General features: G+C 38.3%; 1 protein-coding gene across 1 annotated transcript; it reads left to right on the plus strand.

Annotated features, from left to right (window-relative positions):
- Positions 1-13177: 13177 nt before the first annotated feature.
- LOC145639829 (AT-hook motif nuclear-localized protein 10-like) lies at positions 13178-18209 on the plus strand. Its single transcript, XM_081691156.1, has 5 exons — positions 13178-13184; positions 13360-13418; positions 15465-15596; positions 16299-16463; positions 17782-18209. Exons 1-5 carry the CDS (start codon positions 13178-13180, stop codon positions 17986-17988), a joined length of 570 nt encoding a protein of 189 aa, XP_081547282.1. The 3' UTR covers positions 17989-18209.
- The last annotated feature ends 152 nt before the right edge of the window (positions 18210-18361 follow it).

Raw genomic sequence — 18361 nt, forward strand, 5'->3', positions numbered from 1 at the left:
AGATAAAACCTCCCAAGCCTTGGACCTTCAACGGCACGAGAGATTCAAAAGAAGTCGATAATTTCATTTTCGACATGGAGCAATACTTTCGAGTCTGTCAGTTGGAGAATGAGTTAAAAGTTGATACCGCCACTATGTATTTGGTGGATGATGCAAAGCTTTGGTGGCGCACCAAGTACGCCGACATCCAAGCTAAGAGGACGTCGGTGGATACTTGGGAGGATCTGAAGAAAGAGCTGATGGCCCAATTTTATCCCGAGAATACCGAGTTTGTTGCTCGCACCAAGCTCGCTGCTTTGCAGCATAAAGGTTCCATCCGGGAGTATGTCAAAGAGTTTTCAGCGTGCATGTTGGAGATCCACAATATGTCCGAGGAAGATCGCCTATTCAACTTTGTTCGTGGTCTTAAGGAATGGGCCCAAAGAGAAATTTGGCGCCAAAAGATTGATACTTTATCGGGAGCCATCGCTGCAGCCGAAAGGTTGATGGACTACTCCTCAGATAAAGGACAAGGTTTGAAGAAAGGGAATAGCGGGCCGACATCGAACCCTCCTAAGAACTCCGGACATGGCTCGCAAGTGAGCTCCAACAACTCGAACAATAGATACAATAGGAGTGGGGGAGAAGACTCTCGGAAGAGTGGAGCTTCTTCCTTCTCTAGTAGAGGTAGCACCCCTAGTTCATCTTCGGCAGCCAGGCCATTGACGTGTATCCTTTGCCGAGGACCGCACAAGTGGTTTGAATGTCGACATAAGGGAGAAATTGACAATCTCCAAAAGAAACTGTCCTCCATGTCCTTAGAAAACCCCGAGGGTGAAGAAGCCGATGAGGTAGAACCTAGTGAAGGAGAACATTCCAGGCTGGGGGCCATCCGCATGATGTGCGCTATGGGAAGAGAAGGCTCTGAGGGCCAACCCAAAAACTCTGGATTGATGTATGTGGATGCGTTGGTAAACGGAAAGGAAACTCGTGCCATGGTGGATACCGGTGCTACCCACAACTTCATTTCAGAAAAGGAGGCAAAAAGACTTGGGTTGAAGCTCCTACCAGAAGGAGGCAGTATGAAAGCGGTGAATTCAGTTGCCAAACCGACCCACGGCGTTGCTAAGAAAGTAACAATGAAGCTGGGAGATTGGAGCGGACAGGTGGACTTTACCGTTGCGCCAATGGACGACTTCAGCTTGGTGCTTGGCATGGACTTCTTACACTTTAGTAAGGCAGTCCCGATGCCGCATCTTAGATCTATTCTGGTGCCCGGGCAGCAACCATGTCTTCTCCGAACCTGCGATCCGGGAAAAGGGCCCCTCCTTTCAGCAATGCAATTGGAAAAGGGGTTGAAGAGGAACGAGCCCACGTTCCTAGCAACACTTTCCACGAAGGAAGATGAAGCAAGTGGAGACTTTCCGCCTGCAGTTGCCGAGCTACTATCAGAGTTCCAGGATCTCCTCCCGAAAGACCTACCAAAAGTTCTCCCACCTAGAAGGACAGTGGACCATGAGATTGAGCTGATTCCAGGGGCGAAACCCCCAGCACGAAGCCCTTATCGCATGGCTCCCCCAGAATTGGCTGAACTCCGGAAACAATTGGAGGACTTGCTTGAGGCAGGCTTCATCCGCCCATCAAAGGCTCCTTATGGGGCTCCTGTGCTTTTTCAGAAGAAACAAGATGGAAGTCTTCGATTGTGTATCGACTACCGAGCATTAAATAAGGTTACGGTGCGCAATCACTACCCTATCCCTTTGGTGGCGGATTTGTTCGATCAGTTAGGGGATGCAGTGTACTTTACAAAGCTAGACTTGAAGTCTGGCTATCACCAAGTTCGTATCGCCGAAGGAGATGAACCAAAAACTGCTTGTGTGACGAGATACGGGGCATACGAATGGCTAGTCATGCCCTTCGGCTTGACGAATGCACCTGCTACGTTCTGTACTCTGATGAACCAAGTATTTCGAGAGTACTTAGACAAGTTTGTGGTTGTGTACCTCGATGACATCGTTGTCTACAGCAAGACTTTGGAGGAGCACCTCGAGCACCTAAGATTGGTCTTCGAGAAGCTGAGAGAACATCACCTTTTTGTGAAACGAGAAAAGTGTGCCTTTGCGCAGGAAGAAGTCGGATTTCTTGGACACTTTGTGGGGAAGGGTCGATTGAGGATGGACCCAAAGAAGATATGTGCTGTTCGCGATTGGCGGGATCCCAAGAACCCCTCTGAGCTGCGATCCTTTCTAGGACTGGCGAACTATTATAGAAGATTCATTAAGGGATACTCAGAGATCGCAAGTCCCCTCACCGACCTATTGAGGAAAGATTGTCGTTGGGAATGGTCAGGGCCCCAGAAGGAAGCTTTCCAGAAGTTGAAGGAAGCAATGGTGAAGGAGCCGGTCCTTGCCCTCCCAGACATCACCAAACCATTCATGGTCGAGACGGATGCTTCGGATTTTGCTTTAGGAGGAGTGCTCCTCCAAGAAGGACATCCTATTGCATTCGAAAGTAGGAAGCTGAATAATGCGAAGAGAAGGTATGCGGCACAAGAAAAGGAGCTACTAGCCATTGTGCACTGCCTAAGAGGATGGAGGCACTACTTGTTGGGGTCAAAGTTTACCGTCCGCACAGACAACACCGCGGCGAGTCACTTTCTCACCCAACCCAAGCTGACAGGAAAACAAGCTCGGTGGCAGGAGGACTTAGCTGAGTTCGACGTGGAGTTCACCTATAGAACGGGATCCAGCAATAGAGTTGCCGATGCCCTGAGTAGGCGGGCCAATCTTTCTGCGATGTACAAGTTAGCGCCAATGACTGCAAGCAGCATTGCCACATCCGTTAGAGATCAAGTTCGTGCTTATCTCCCAGATGATCCGATGACAAAAACCATAACAAGGATGATTGAAGAAGGGAAGACTAGACGCTTTTGGTTGGAAGATGGCCTCATCTTCACCAAAGGTACAAAGCTGTTCATCCCCAAAGTAGGGGGATTGAGGAAAATGTTGTTGAAGGAATGCCATGATACGCTGTGGGCGGGACATCTAGGCTGGCAGAGAACCCTCAGTCTACTCGCGATGGGGTACTACTGGCCAGGAATGAAGGAAGATGTGATGAGCTACACCAAAACCTGCCTTGTGTGCCAGCAAGACAAGGTTGACAGACAGAAGCCCGGGGGCCTCCTTGAACCTCTTCCGGTACCAACTCGACCGTGGGAGAGTGTGTCGATGGACTTCATTAGTGGCCTCCCGAAGGTTGACCAGTTCTCTTCTATCATGGTGGTGATAGACAGGTTCTCAAAATACGCAACGTTTGTACCCTTGCAGAAGGCTTGTGGAGCAGAAGAAACGACATCGCTCTTCTTTAAGCATATTGTGAAGTACTGGGGATTGCCAAAGAGCATAGTAAGCGACAGGGATACCAGATTCACGAGCATATTCTGGTCTGAGCTATTCCAAATGATGGGGTCTGACCTCAACATGTCGTCAAGCCACCACCCTCAATCTGATGGGCAGACAGAGAGATTCAATGGGCTTCTCGAGGAATACTTACGTCACTTTGTGAGCGCCAACCAGAAAGATTGGGTGAGACTTTTGGACGTCGCACAACTTTGCTTCAACGCTCAAAGGAGTTCTTCTTCCAACAAAAGCCCCTTTGAGTTGGTCATGGGTCAACAACCTCTCCTCCCGCACACAGTGGCTGACTGGGAGGGCGGTAGGAGTGCTCAGGCTCGAGATTTTACAAGAGAGTGGAAGCAAAACACCGACATTGCGAAAGCCTACCTAGAGCGAGCATCGCGCCGGATGAAGAAATGGGCTGATCAAAACAGAAGGCCAGTTGATTTTGCTATTGGGGACATGGTGATGGTGAAGGTCTTACCAGAACAACTGAAGTTTCTCAGAGGGAGAGATCGTCGCCTCATTCGGAAATATGAAGGCCCCATCCGCATCACTAAACGGATTGGGAAGAACGCATACAAGGTAGAACCGCCTGCATGGATGAGGATTCACCCCGTCTTCCACGTTAGTCGTCTAAAACCCTACCATCCAGATCCCGACGACAGCAACCGCAACGTCAGCTACCGCGCCAACATCAGAACCAGGACAAGAGCCACCCCTACAACAGAAGACTGAAGCTGCTAAGCTCTTAGTGTAGATTTTGTAAGTCGACGAGGACGTCGACGACTTAAGTGGGGGAGGATGTTAGAATCCAACCTCTTTGTTATGTATTCTTCTTTATTTTCCTTGTATTTTCCTTACGTAATGTCTCTTTAGTCTTTCTTTTTATTTTTCTAGACCCTAGGGAGAATTATTGTGTTACTGTCATTTCAACGTTCACTTGTAATTCTCTACTAATGCAATATAAAGCTCTTTAGGGAGCGAATGGTTATTCAATCAAAGCTCTCTACCCCGTTGTTATTGCTTTAAGACTTGTGTGTTGTTTAAGCCTTTATAGATATTGTGCTTGCCTTGTTTTAAAGCATCCCCCACCAAACCAAGAGACCCTAGAGACGTCCTCATTTTCGTCGGTTCCGCTTGTGCCCGCTTCGAAGTATCGGCCGTCACAAGCCCCGACTCCGCACTCGTTGTTCTCGTGTGCCCTCTTGAGACACCGTAGGTCCGTGTTGCTGTGTGCTCACGAACCTCCTTGCTTTAGGCTTGCGCCCTTGTCGCCAAAAGACGAGAGTGCGCCGCACGATCTGGTGTTGAATCACTCGGACCGTGACACATGGCTTAGGGTATTTTTTATTTTTCTCATGGGCTTTTTTTTTTTTTTTTTTTTTTTTTTTTTTTTTTTTTGCCTACGAGGGAGATCAGGGGCAGAATCAAGGGGGGCTAGGTAGGCCATGTGTAATATATGTATTTTAATTAAAATAAGTATTTTGAGAAGTATTTAATTAAATTGAATTGTTTTATTTAAACTATTTTAATTATTTATTTTAAATAAGTTTGGAAATATTTATAAAAGGAAGAAGGGGAAGCAGCGGGGTTTAGGGTTTAGGGAGAGGCTAAGGATCGCGATGGCCGGGGAAGGAGCATGTTGCCGTCGCCAGTGGGTGTTGCCGCAATAAGGGAGAAGGGGAGGTGGCTGTGCGATAAGGGTGAAGTTTTTTTTTTTTTTAAATATTGACACGTGTGAAAAAACAAAATTCTAACTCACAAATGTCAACCAGTTGCAGGTCATTTGGGGGTGATAAAAATTAATTAAGTGCAAAGTTGGGAGTGATAGGGAATACACTGAAGTTGAGATTAATATCGGCGGATGGAGCAAAGTTGGGATTAATGGTAGCAATTTATAAGTTGTGCAATGAGAGAATAAAAATTACTTCTCGACGAAATAAATAAAAACTTCGTATATATATGATCTTGGCCCTCTTAACGTAAAATTTATGGTTACGCCACTGAGTGAGATACATGTTTTTGGGTTTTTATTTTGAATTTCTCCTCATTGACATATTTTTTTACCATGAGTGAGAGTCCTTTAAGAACCGTGATGTCTTGTAAATTTTTCATTAAGAAAACTCATAAATTCATACTCCTTTCCGTCCCTAAATTTCTTATATCTAAACTTAAACGGGAAATAAGGAACTTGGAGTAACCTTAAAACCATGATTAGAAAGTACAATGAGAATTCAAGACATTTATTGTTATCTTTGAATAAAATAAAACAGAATGATATTAAATGCTTGCACATGTCATCAATCCTTTGAAAAGAAAAAAGGCATATCAAATTTGTTTATGAAAAATAAAAGGACCAATCAAATTCATTTATTGTACTGCACATGGATTGCAGTTGTTCACATGGACCAATCAAATTATGGTTTCTATGCAACTATTAAGTGAATTGCTAAATACCGCCAACAAAATTTATCAAACCGCCAACATTTCAAGTAAAGGGACAACATTGCCCTTACTAAAATCTTCCCCATATTCTTTCTCTTAACTTCATTCCATGATTTCCATCCACCACTTCTTAAGCAACCACATCAACCACCACCAATCACACCACCGGTACCACCCATGCCACCATGTCGACCACTACAAACCCACAACCACCGCGTCAACCACCACCATCTACACCAGATTGCCAAGAATAATAACAGTTAATCAATATAATTATCTACAACAATAGTAATAAAATTAATTACAATTATTTTGTAATAATAATAACAATTAATTAGAATAAGTTTTGAATAAAAAAAAATAAGTTTTTTTTTTAAAAAAAAAAATTGCTGGCTAACGACGCTCAAAACCGGTTGGCCGCCACCGGTAACCGGCGGTCAAATCGATTGACCAGCACGGTCAACCGGTTTTGACGGTCGGTTACCGGTGGCGGTCAACCGGTTTTGAGCGCCGGTTACCAGCCACCGGAATTTTTTTTTTTAAAAAAAAAACTTAAATTCAAAACAAAAAGCTAATCGACAAATTTACCTCCTTCCCCGGTTTCCAGCCATGTCCCCACCGTCAACCACCGTCACCCATGTACGAGCCACCACCTCTTGAACGCCGCTGACTGGTACGTTGGTTGTCTCTGTGGTGGTGGTGGTGGTGGTGGCTGTTTTTGGGGATCTTGAGGGGTTGTTGATGAGAGAGAAAAAAGAAAGAGGAGAAAGATGGGTTTGGGTTTAGTATTTTAGTAAGGGCAATAACGACATTTTGCTTAAAAAGTTGGCGGTTTTGATATTTTTTGTTGGCGGTATTTAACACCTCCCACTATTAATTGCCAAACGGAAAAGTATTTTGTGCAACTATTAATTGCCAAACGGAAAAGTAATTAAAGTAATGCCACATCTCACTGATTTAGGGATAATTTGAGGACATTTTGGGGAATAAATTTGGAGAAGAAGGATAATTTTGTAAAAATTCACTTACTAAAAAGGAAAGTAAGAATCTAATTTTAAAACCCCAAAAAGAAAAGCAGGAATGTAATTTAGGGATGGAGGGACTAATAATCTAATAAGTGATCAGTTTGATCACTTTGTATATCTCAAATTTATTGATGGACAATGGTTTCAACTTCGACCAAGTTGGTGTGCAAAACTATATAGTTTAATTTCTCCAATGTCATTTAGATGCTCTTAAGTTATATACGAGGTGTTAGCTTCTCGTATTGTATTTGTTATGTAAAATTAAGACTAACAAATAAAAAAATAGTGATGTCTTTGTTGCTAACAAGCTATTTTTTATGTTCGAAATATCCAAATAAACTTATATATATATATATATATGACTTGTTGTGAACTTGATGACATTTATTTTGAATTTTTTTTTTTTTTTTTTTTTTTTTTTTTTTTTTTTTTTTTTTTTTTTTTTTTTTTTTTTACTCTGGAAAGGAGAGAATGACGCGTAGTTGTGTATGTATGGTATATTCACGGGTGTGTATTTTACCTGGATTTCAAGCATACAAATGCTGTAGATTTTTTTTATGTGGGCTTCGAGGCAGATTTCCAAAACATTAGTAGATTTTTACTTATAAAGGATTCCGCAATTCATTGGTAATTAATGTGGAACTAGCTTTAGCACTGCATTACACGTCTTTTTTCGTTCTAACCTAGCTACCCGACACAGGATTTTTGTGTTATATTATGATAAGATTCCCTTGAAATTTTTAGATTTTAATAATTAAAGTTCTAAAATAAGTTTAGAATTCATTATGGACTTATCTAGCTTTATATATTTTGTAGATTCCATCATTAGTTTAGGGTTACTTCCATAATATTAATTTACACAATTTGATGTCTCGAGTATTTTTCTAATTCTCAAATTAAAGGATGGATTATTTGATTTGCCTTAGGTCTAAGGTAAATTTCCATACTTAAGGTTCTATCTCATATTCTCTTTCAAACCTTTGCTTAACATGCATGTTTCCTCCATGTCCATTACTTGAAGCTGGGGTTTATTGTGTACCTGACATATTTTCCTCCATGTAAAAGGTGGATTTATTTAACAACATTTGTCTCTCAAAATAGTTTTATGGTGATCCCACCCTAAACCTTATCAGATTAAATATAACTAATGTACTTGACTTTAATTTGAAATTTGTCATCCAGGATTATTCTTAACTCTAAACCAATTCAATTAATTGTTGTAAAGGTAGATCAAGGACCTATATAAGTGTAGGTAAAAATAAGAGGAATGATTTCGTTTTCATCTATTTTATTTCTAATTTACTCACTTATTCTTCGTAATTTAGTTCTTTTGTACTGCCAACATATATTATTCATAAGTATTATAAGTTTATAACTAGCCAATTTATGGGACCCATGTTGTTTTGAAAACTAGGACCCAATTGTATAAATTTCTTACATACTCTCTCTCATCTTTAAAGTAAAACTACCAAAATAAGTTTTCATTTCAATTTTTTTTCTTACTTATTTTCTATAACAACAATAATTGAGTAGAACTCACATGATATATGACATTTGAAATATCTATAACAATTAGGATGTTTTCACATTTGCTACCACCTAAAATACCTCGCTTTAGATTCTCTACCATTTTTTAAAATTTTTTTACTTTGCTACCACCCTAAACAGAGTTTATTAGAAATTACTACCCCATGCTTTACACCATTACAATTTCCGTCAGTGGGGCCGAACCACCATGCAGCCACCCCACTACCACCCCCTCCCCTCAACTGTCACCCTCCCCCTCCCCCTCCCCCCTGCCGACGGCCAATGCCCAAAACAACGGCCGACGCCGGCGACCCCATCCCCCTCCCTTTCCCCCATCCACGAAGCTAACCCCCCTCCCTTTCCCCCATCCACGAAGCTAACCCCCCTCCCTTTCCCCCACCTCCCTTTCCCCATCCATCGAAACCAACCCCTGTCGAATTCAGCCCCCCTTCCCGTTCCCTCCACCGGAATTGACCCCCCCTCTCCTTCTCCTACCCTTTTCGACTACCTCTAACCCTAAACCACCACCCAAAAACCACCATGAGCGAAACCCTAAATCTTGTTAAGAGTGGTTTCGGGCGGGTGGTTTAAGGTTAGGAGTGTCGGTTTTTGGGTGGGGGAAGGGAAGGGGGGTCGCTTACGATGGGGGGTAACGGGGAGGGGGGCTGATTTCGATGAGGGTGGGCTTCGTAGGTGGTGGGGTTGGCTTCGTGGGCGGTGGAAAGGGAGGGGGGTTGGCTTCGTGGGTGGAGAAAAGGGAGGGGGGTGAGGTCGCCAGCGTCGGCCGAATCTTTTGGTGCCGGCCGCCGGCAGCGGGGAGGGGGAGGGGTGACAGTGGGATGGCTTTTTTTTTTTCTAAAAAAAAAAAAAACTCTTTTTTTTTTTAAAAAAAAAAGGGTAGCGAATCTGAAGCAATGCGTTTTAGGTGGTAGCGCAAAAACCACTTTTTTCCATCCCTTCTACATCACTTTAGTTTCTCTCCTTTATTTATTTATTTATTTTTACTCCCTAAATTTTAAGAATTGTTCATAAGTTCTCCTTAATTATTCTTTTAGTTCATTGTTACTTTTTCTTTCTTACAAAAAACATTTACCTCATTTGTATTACACTCATTTGTTAAAAAATATAAAGTTGTTAATAAGACACTTTTAGCAAATTTTAAAAATTATTGTGAATACATGGTTTATATTACTAAATAAAGTTGATACATGGATAGGAATTAAAATTTCAAAATTTACTGTGAATTCTTTGTTTGGGCGGGCAAGGGCCCATTGTATTTCATGTCAAAGTTAATTAACGATTGTGATTATTAATCATTTATACTTTCAGTAATGCCAAATTTTTTTATAATTATATTTAAAAGATTTTTTTTAATTGCAAATAGCTTTAAAATCCGAGAATATAATTTACTCAGGGATAGATTATCTAGTATTTTACCAAAATTATTTTTATAATTTTTCGAACAATATTAAAAACCTCAACAATTATTTATACAGTGAGAATCGAGAAGTAGATGATCTTTGTCCCCTTAGATAAATTAATTTTTATGAGAAAGCAAATGAAATTATGACACGTTAAATTATTTACAGAGTAATAAATACTTAAGGTTTTGCTCTGTTCATCCTGTAAAAAATAATTAAGTAAAAATAATTTCAGTGCAATAAAAATAACTCTAGTTAAGTATATATAATCCAATTTAATAAAAATAATTTTAGTTGGTAAAAATCAGTAATTTTATAAAAGAAATATAATTAAGAATTATTAAAATTAATTTAAATTTAGTAAAAATAATTTGAATTTAATAAAACAAAGTCATAACAGCATAAATAAGATGAAAAGAACATGAATTTAGTAGTCCTAAAAAAACATGAATTTAGTAGTTACTTTTTTAAAAAAATATAAATAATTAGTGATTTAATGTCTTATATTTTTACAATGACAGGCTCACAGCCAAAACACCTAAGAAAAAAAAGATGTTGAGCGAAAATCTACAACTAAGTGATGTGTTCTCCCACATTAGTTGAGTTTATAAGTGAGAGTTAGTATTAGGATGTGTATCCCACATTGAAGAAATAAAAAAGTTGTGTTCACATTATAAGGCTAAGGGACTACTTTTTTATCGGCATATGATTTTAAGGTGGAATCTCCTTGATAGTATAAAATGGACAGTTGTGACGGGCGTGGCTCAGACCCGTTTAAAAAAAAAAAAAAAAAAAAAAAAGATTTTCTTAAATATTATAGTTAAGGAAAGAAATCACAATGATAGTATAATATATCTATAATAGGTATAAATCAGAATACAATAATCAATTACACCAACAATAATACAAATGATAATTGAATTTGATTCAATTTTTTTCTCAGTCATCTTCTATATATAATCTCAATTCTCTGCTATTTTTTTTTTTTTTATCTCTCTCATTGTTGTCATCATTTCTCCCTTATTTTTGGTGAGTTTTTATTTTGTTTTCAAAATTCCTCTTTTTGTTGTTTGATTCTTAATTATTGGTAAAAAAAAAAAATTCCTAATTTTTATTTTCATCATGGAATTACAAGTAATTACATTGAAATTCGACAAATTCTGCGATTTTTCTGGTTGATCATAAAAAAAAAAAAAAAAAAAAAAAAAAAAAAAAAAAAAAAATTCGCTAGTAAAATCAGCAGAATTATCTGGTCTGCCGTATTTTAGTAAAAAAATTTCTTACATAAGGTAGTTAGGGTTTTAATTGTACTCACTCACTCATTTACTCGCTTACTGTAAAATTTACTAAATTTCAGGAGTGGATTCTATATTTTTTTTTTTTTAAAAAAAAAAAAAATAAAGTTTTTTACTTGTAAGATCATTTATTTTTGTTCTTAATTATCTGTGGAATTAATGGATTAAATTAAAATTATTATTATTATTTTTTTTTTACTAAATCTCAGGAGTGAATTTAAAAAAAAAAAAAAAAACAAAAAATTTGACATGTAAGATCATTTAGTTGTGTTCTGAATCATCTGTAGAATTAATTTATTAATGGATTGAATTAAAATTAATTAAATTTTTTTTTTACTTAATATTTGCAGGGAATTTAAGAAAAAAATAACGGCAGTGAAAAAGAAATGTTAGGAAGTGAAATGACTAACGTTGGTGGCAGCAGCGGCGGCGTTGACGGTGGAGGAATGCAAAATCCACCAACGGAGCCTCCGCAGGCGGTGACACAGAACATTCCTGTTGTTGCTGGCTCGGAAGGAATCGCCGTGTCCAGGCCGGTTTCCGGTATTGGCAGTGGACGTGGCAATGGCAATGGCCGTGGCGGTGACAGTGGAAGAGGCCGTGTCAATGGTAGTGGACGTGGCAGTGGCAGTGGCAATGGCAATGGCAATGGGGAGTCATCAAGGAAGAGGAGAGGTAGGCCTAGAAAGAATGGCCCTGAATTTTCATCAATGGCTATTCCTCTCTCTTTTGCTTCTCCTGGTGTCACCATTGCCACTCCGCCGCCGCAGCAACATCAAAGGATACAGTTTCGCCAACTGCCTCCTTACCATCTCATGCAGCACCAGCAACAACTACATCAGAGTTTTCTTCAGCAGGAGCAGCCACCGCTGCCGATGCTGCAGCAGCAACAGACTGCTCCTCAACTGCAGCAACAACAGAGTTTTCTTCAACAGGAGCAGCCGCCGCTGCCAATGCTGCAGCAGCAACAGACTGCTCCTCAACTGCAGCAACAACAGAGTTTTCTTCAGCAGGAGCAGCCGCCGCTGCCGACGCTGCAGCAGCAACAGACTGCTCCTCAACTGCAGCAACAACAGAGTTTTCTTCAGCAGGAGCAGCCGCCGCTGCCGACGCTGCAGCAGCAACAGACTGCTCCTCAACTGCAGCAACAACAGAGTTTTTTTCAGCAGGAACAGCCGCCGCTGCAGCAACAACAGAGTTTTTTTCAGCAGGAGCAGCCGCCGCTGCCGACACTGCAGCAGCAACAGACTGCTCCTCAACTGCAGCAACAACCTCCTCCTCAGGAGCAGGGGCAGTCACCGCTGCCGCAACATCCGCCTCTTCAAGAGGTGCAACAACAACCGCAACAGCCACCTCTTCAGGAGGTGCAGCAACCATCGCTACTGCAACAACCACCGCATCTTCAGGAGGAGCAGCAGCCGCCTCCACCGCAGCCACAACAGGAGGACCAGCAGCAGCTGCAACCACAGCAACAGGGTGGTGGATCGCGAAGGAGGGTCAGAGGACGTCCCCGGGGTGGTGGGAGAGTGCGTCAGGGTATGCATATATATGATTTTAACACTATATATTTTCAGCTTTTGATTTCTGATGTTAATTATATTTGTCGCAGGACAAAAAGAAATGGAGTAATAGTATATGATATCTAGTACTAGTATATATACTTATTGGATTGGTTATGATTGACTTATTCAATATGTTCTGTAGATTAAGAGGTTATGTTGCAATATCAATTTAAGATTCTCCTGAATTAGGGAAAGTTACATATTTGCCCTTCTTCTTGCCTTTGATCTTCTTCTTTAAGCCATTGACCCTTAACTCCCTTTTTCACAAGCACTTTTATATATATGCTACCTTTTCTCCATCATCCTCGCTTTTGAAAATTATACTAACCACGGTTTTAAACTAGAAAGCTATTGACTGTATTTGTAGTTATGCTAATTATATGAATGATGGTTTTTTTGTTCCTCTTTTTTTCAAATTAACATGTTAATATATGGTTTTTATAGATAAAAATGGCGTATATAGAATGAATTTGTGAAGTAAGAACGCCTTAATAATGCACCATGTTAACAAAAATAGACTTACCGATGCTAGGTTTGTGAACATCCTCCTTCATAGTTGAGTCTTTTTTTTTCGCACATTCATCCTAAGTTCTGTCTATTTACATCAATTGCTCTTTTTTTTTTTGTTATTATTTTATTTTTGTAGAACCATCTTCATGCAGTAAGATTTTGAAGTTGCACTTGCTTATTTGATGTTTTAATTGCAGGAAATCCTGCACTTTGTGGCGGCCTTAATGGAGATGTAATTATTGTTAATACTGGAGAGGTAATAACTCATCTTCATTTTGCTTTCAAAGAATAGATTAAATATAGTTGATGATGACTAATTAATGGTAGATTTAGGAAAGCTATCTACATTTGGACCTCTTGAGACATGCTAGCAAAATTTGTTAAAGAGTTGCTGCTGTTAATTTCGATGTATCTAGTGTTGTTTTACCTTGTGATATATGTATGTGATTTAGGTGTATGGCTGGTGAAAAAAATTAACTATTAAAACATATGATTATATATAGATTAAAAACTAATTTATTTCAGATTAATAATTGAGAATTTTTTTAACTCAAGTTTCTTAACTCTTTTGATGATGGTAATTATAAATGGGTCTATATTCATATCAATCATCAAATGCGGCAAAATTTCAATGTTAAATGCAGAACATTGGGGAGTTGATTGAACTAAAATTTTTTCCTCCTGGAATTTATTATTCCTCTTATATTCTTCTAGTTATTGTGTAAGATTTGTACATACTATTTTGTGTGCAATATTCCTCTCTTGTTATCTGCTATGTTGGTGTTATTAAACTAGTCTTTTACATGATAAGAATGCATGTGGTTCTTATCTTTTTGAGTAAATGAGACTAGATGCTGTTGGCTGCTTGGCATATGAATTCAGAATTGATATCGACTTATCGAGTACTATGTCTTCTCTGCTTATACATCATTCAATTCCATATTCTTCCTCTTGCAATGGCAAATTGGTGGATCTCCATCATGTGATACATGTATACATATGTTTTGTAGATAATTAAGTTGTCAAATAGTCTTATGATATCCTCCTTAATGTCCATGTTTTACTTTGCAAAAACAACTATTGCATCATGTTTAATAAGTAATGATCTGCTTCTAGGTGGAACAAAAAACTTGGGCAAATTGTTATAATAATATATGAGTAGATGTCATGTTTTTGGGTTTGTTTGTCAAACATTCTTAATTTACCTTTGAACTAATCAGGATATTTTGCTTTACGTTTTACGTGAGTTAGTTTTAGATTAGTTAAGCGAAATACCATAGATTTAATAGTTATTGCTGAAGAAATGTATCCTTTTTTATTTGCAGTTGCATAAGCTATATTATTTGCTCCTCTTTTCTCCCAATGTGAAACATGTTTCGCTTGTCTGTGGTATTGAATAAAGTAATTCTAAAGGTCACAACTTAATGTAATTAGTGTGTGTGATAAGTGGACATTATATTAGTTCACCGTTGAAAGCTTTTCATGTGCCAAGCTGTTGGCATTCCCGTCAGTTATATTTTGGTTTGCTATATATATGCTTCTTGTAACTTGATGAAAAGCAAGAAGAAATGAAATCAGTAAAAAGGCAAGCTAGTCATAGCCTTTATATTTTCCTCTTATTCTAATATAAAGCAGTAGCATTATTTCTTCTTCCCAACAAGTAGCACAAATTGAAGCTGAAGAATGTCATCTCTTCTTCTTTGTTTTCCATGCTGTTAAGTTTGTCCTTGTTTATGATTAGCTTCTTCGCTTACTATGTCCAAATTGGATATGAATGTCTGCATAGTCCAGATTTTAACAAGTCTTTTTTTTCTCTTCATGTCTGCATGCAATGTGTTATAAGCCTAGGTAGGTGGATTCATGTTGTAATTATAGTTCTTCCTTCCAAAACTTAATCACAAAAGTTGTCATTCTACAAAATTATTGCAGAACAGACATATCTCAACTGCCAATTTAATTCATCATGAGCATTAGGTGATATAATTACTGAGAATCCAAATTCTTGATTTTGATGATGTAAGCTGTCTTTATTTTTTAACTTTTGCTTCTTTACTTGTTGGATCCAAGTTTGATATGAATGGCTTTGTGGTTCATATATTTGAACAAGTTGTTTTCACTTCATGTTTGCGCGCAATATGTGTCATCAGGGTAGGCAGGCGGAATTGTGCTGTATTGTAGTTTTTCCTGGTTGTTCTCAAACCTAAACCAGATAAATTATTATTCTACATTAAGTCGAGCCTTTTGGTCAAGCTTAATTTGTTTTTTTGACTTCCATACCTTTTTTTTTTTGTGATTGTTGCAGGATATATCCTCTAAAATCATGTCACTTACCCAAAGTGGTGCTAGTGTTATCTTCATTAATTCTGCTATCGGATCTATATCGAGTGCGACAATTCGTCCAGTAGTGTTGCCTGGTGACTTATCAACATATGAGGTTTGTTGCCACATTTATATGCGTTACATGCATCATTTAGAAGTGGATATGTAATGGGTGTGTATGTTAAGTAACTAATTTCTAAATTGCCTTTTAACCATTATTATTGAGAAGGGTTGAAGCTGCTTTTTAGATTTAATAAGATAGTTACTTTTGCACATTGAGAAAATTTGGATGATTTGAACATCACATGTTCATTATACATAAGATGCTTGCTTTAAGGTTCAAGGGTATTAATTATGGATATGTTACCTATAATGCAATTTTTAGGTTTACACTACAGTCTATAATGATTGAAATCGTAATATACTCTGAAAATATTGAATTTTTTTTTTTTTTTTAATTTTATTTAATATCAATAATGCAATACCCCCTTATTGATTAGATTACATTGTACTCATATAGTAAACTAAGACAAAACATGCATGGTTTCATCTTACAATTTAATTGGCTACTTAAGTATTAATTCTGATAATCCTGCATTCCATAAGGATAAGTGATCTTCATCCTTGTGTAATTGCACAGCTCAGGCAACAATGTTTTACAAATGTGGTGTGCCTTTTCGAATTTCAGTTTGTCTGGTTTATAATTTACCATGTCATGAGTAGGCAGAAGATGAAGACTGGGCTACATTAACGATTCTTTCTAAAATCTTCTTCTTGGTTTTCTGTTCTGTTATATTTCTCCTGCTCTCTACTGCAGGGACGTTTCGAAATTGTGTCACTCTCAGGTTCATTCAGGCTTTTAGATGGCGGCAGTGGTCCACGTAGTTGGAGTGGCGGTTTAACTGTTTCTTTAAAAGATCCTGATGGCCGTATTTTAGGAGGTGGTGTTGCCGGTCTCTTAACTGCTGCGTCTCCAGTACAGGTTTGACATCTGTCCATCTCTCACAGGCCAATTTTATATTTTTCTACCGAGTTTTACAGTTGTTATAAATCATGGACTAATTAATTTTTGTTAAAGAAACGCTAAGTCTAAATGCTCTTAGACGGATGGATATTATGTTTTGACTATGTAGTTGATGACTGAGCAGATATCGAGTGTGCTATTAGAGTCCAGGGCAATGTCAATATATAATCTTATGATAAACACTGATTTCAGCCTGCAGCTTTAAAATTGAGTTTCCAATATGGCAGATCTTTGTTGTTTAAAATGCTTATTGAGCTAATGTTCTCCTCAAGTGTGTTGTCTTCTTACCCTAGTTAATCTTGCTGTCTTTCTACTTGTTTCTTGTTATTATAATCGAGGACAGCAAAGCTATTAGTTTATTCTTTGGTAGCTAAGTAAACATATTCAGGTCTTAGGTTGCTCAAGTTGGGTGTGTTGTTATTGATTATTTTGGTATTAATGGTTTTGAACATAGGATCTTTCTTAATACTCGTGAATATTCATGGCTCTTTAAAAATTGTTTGCTACTTTTGGAATTTGTGAATGGAGAGTATTTAATAACTTAGACCTTACATGAGTCAATATAAGAAAATATTAGCTACTCATTATTTTAACTTGATCTATATGCACCCAGGCGCAATATATAGGGTAAGTTTTTTTAAAAAAAATCTAATAAATCCCCGAATTTAGCAAAATTTATACTAAAATGCTCCCCTTGTTACATCTTACATGAAACACCAAAATGCCCTCTTTGTGATAGAGAATTTTTTAAAACATTTGTGAATGAAATTTATTTATCACTCCTCCAATGGATACAGTTACATTGACCAGTTTAGGCTTTCATCATGTGCATCTATGTTTTTATGTATAATTGTATACCATTTAAAATAACTGGCTGCATTGATTTTGTAGTTATTTTCAGGAAATATAGCTAAACTACCTTTGCCATCTTTCATAATTTATTTCTTACTTCTTCTACTTAGTACATCATTGGGATTCTTATAATTATATCATCAAGAGTGAAATGTTCAAGTTCAATTTTAACTTGCTAAGAAAGAGACCTATGTTTTTTGTAAAAAAACTAAACTACAATAATAGATGTTGCTTATTATATTAAGACGAAGGTAGTACAATGATCTATGCCCTTCCAGTAGAAGTACCTGCATTGTAGGTTATTAGAATGTTATTTTAGGTCTTTGAATGCCCTTTTTATGGTTTCGAAGTGTGTAAAAGATGGAAAGTCATACATTAAACCAAGTAGTGCATACTCTAAAACAGTTTCTGATATGTATGGCAGGTTGCTGTATTCTGCAATATGGGAAATACAGAATCTGTTGTTACTCCTGCACGACCTCTTGCTGTGGCTGGACCAGCAGGACCCAGAAGCCCACCATCACATGGGACTTTGAGTGAATCTCCATGCGTGACAGGAATCCCATTTAACCAAACTGCCGGAGCTGCTGATAGCACTCCGGATCCACTCATCATATCCGTCAGTCCATGAGGAAGTGGCATCTTTGCTACATGCTTTGGCATGGTGTAAAACTATCATATTGATCAGGCCACCACAATCTTGGTCCTGATTCGTATTCAATGCCTTTGTTTAGTTCAAGTACTCTCTTGATTGTCATGCTTGACTGACAGGAGAGTGAGTAGTTACTAGTTATAGATGATACAGCCCATAGGTTTAAGATCTACTAGTCTAGGTCGAAGTGTAGCTCATGCTCTCAGGAGAGGGTATTAGATTGGGATTCAGGTCACAATTCTTTGATCTGATGTTTAATTAAACATTATTAATTATTTATTGCAGTTTGATCCTTCATCATAATGATAGTCAGCAATTCTCTTGATACCTCACTTTGACAAGACTCGTTATA

Source organism: Chenopodium album, chromosome 7 (assembly GCF_948465745.1).
Source record: "Chenopodium album chromosome 7, dcCheAlbu1.1, whole genome shotgun sequence".
NCBI classification, from domain to species: domain Eukaryota; kingdom Viridiplantae; phylum Streptophyta; class Magnoliopsida; order Caryophyllales; family Amaranthaceae; genus Chenopodium; species Chenopodium album.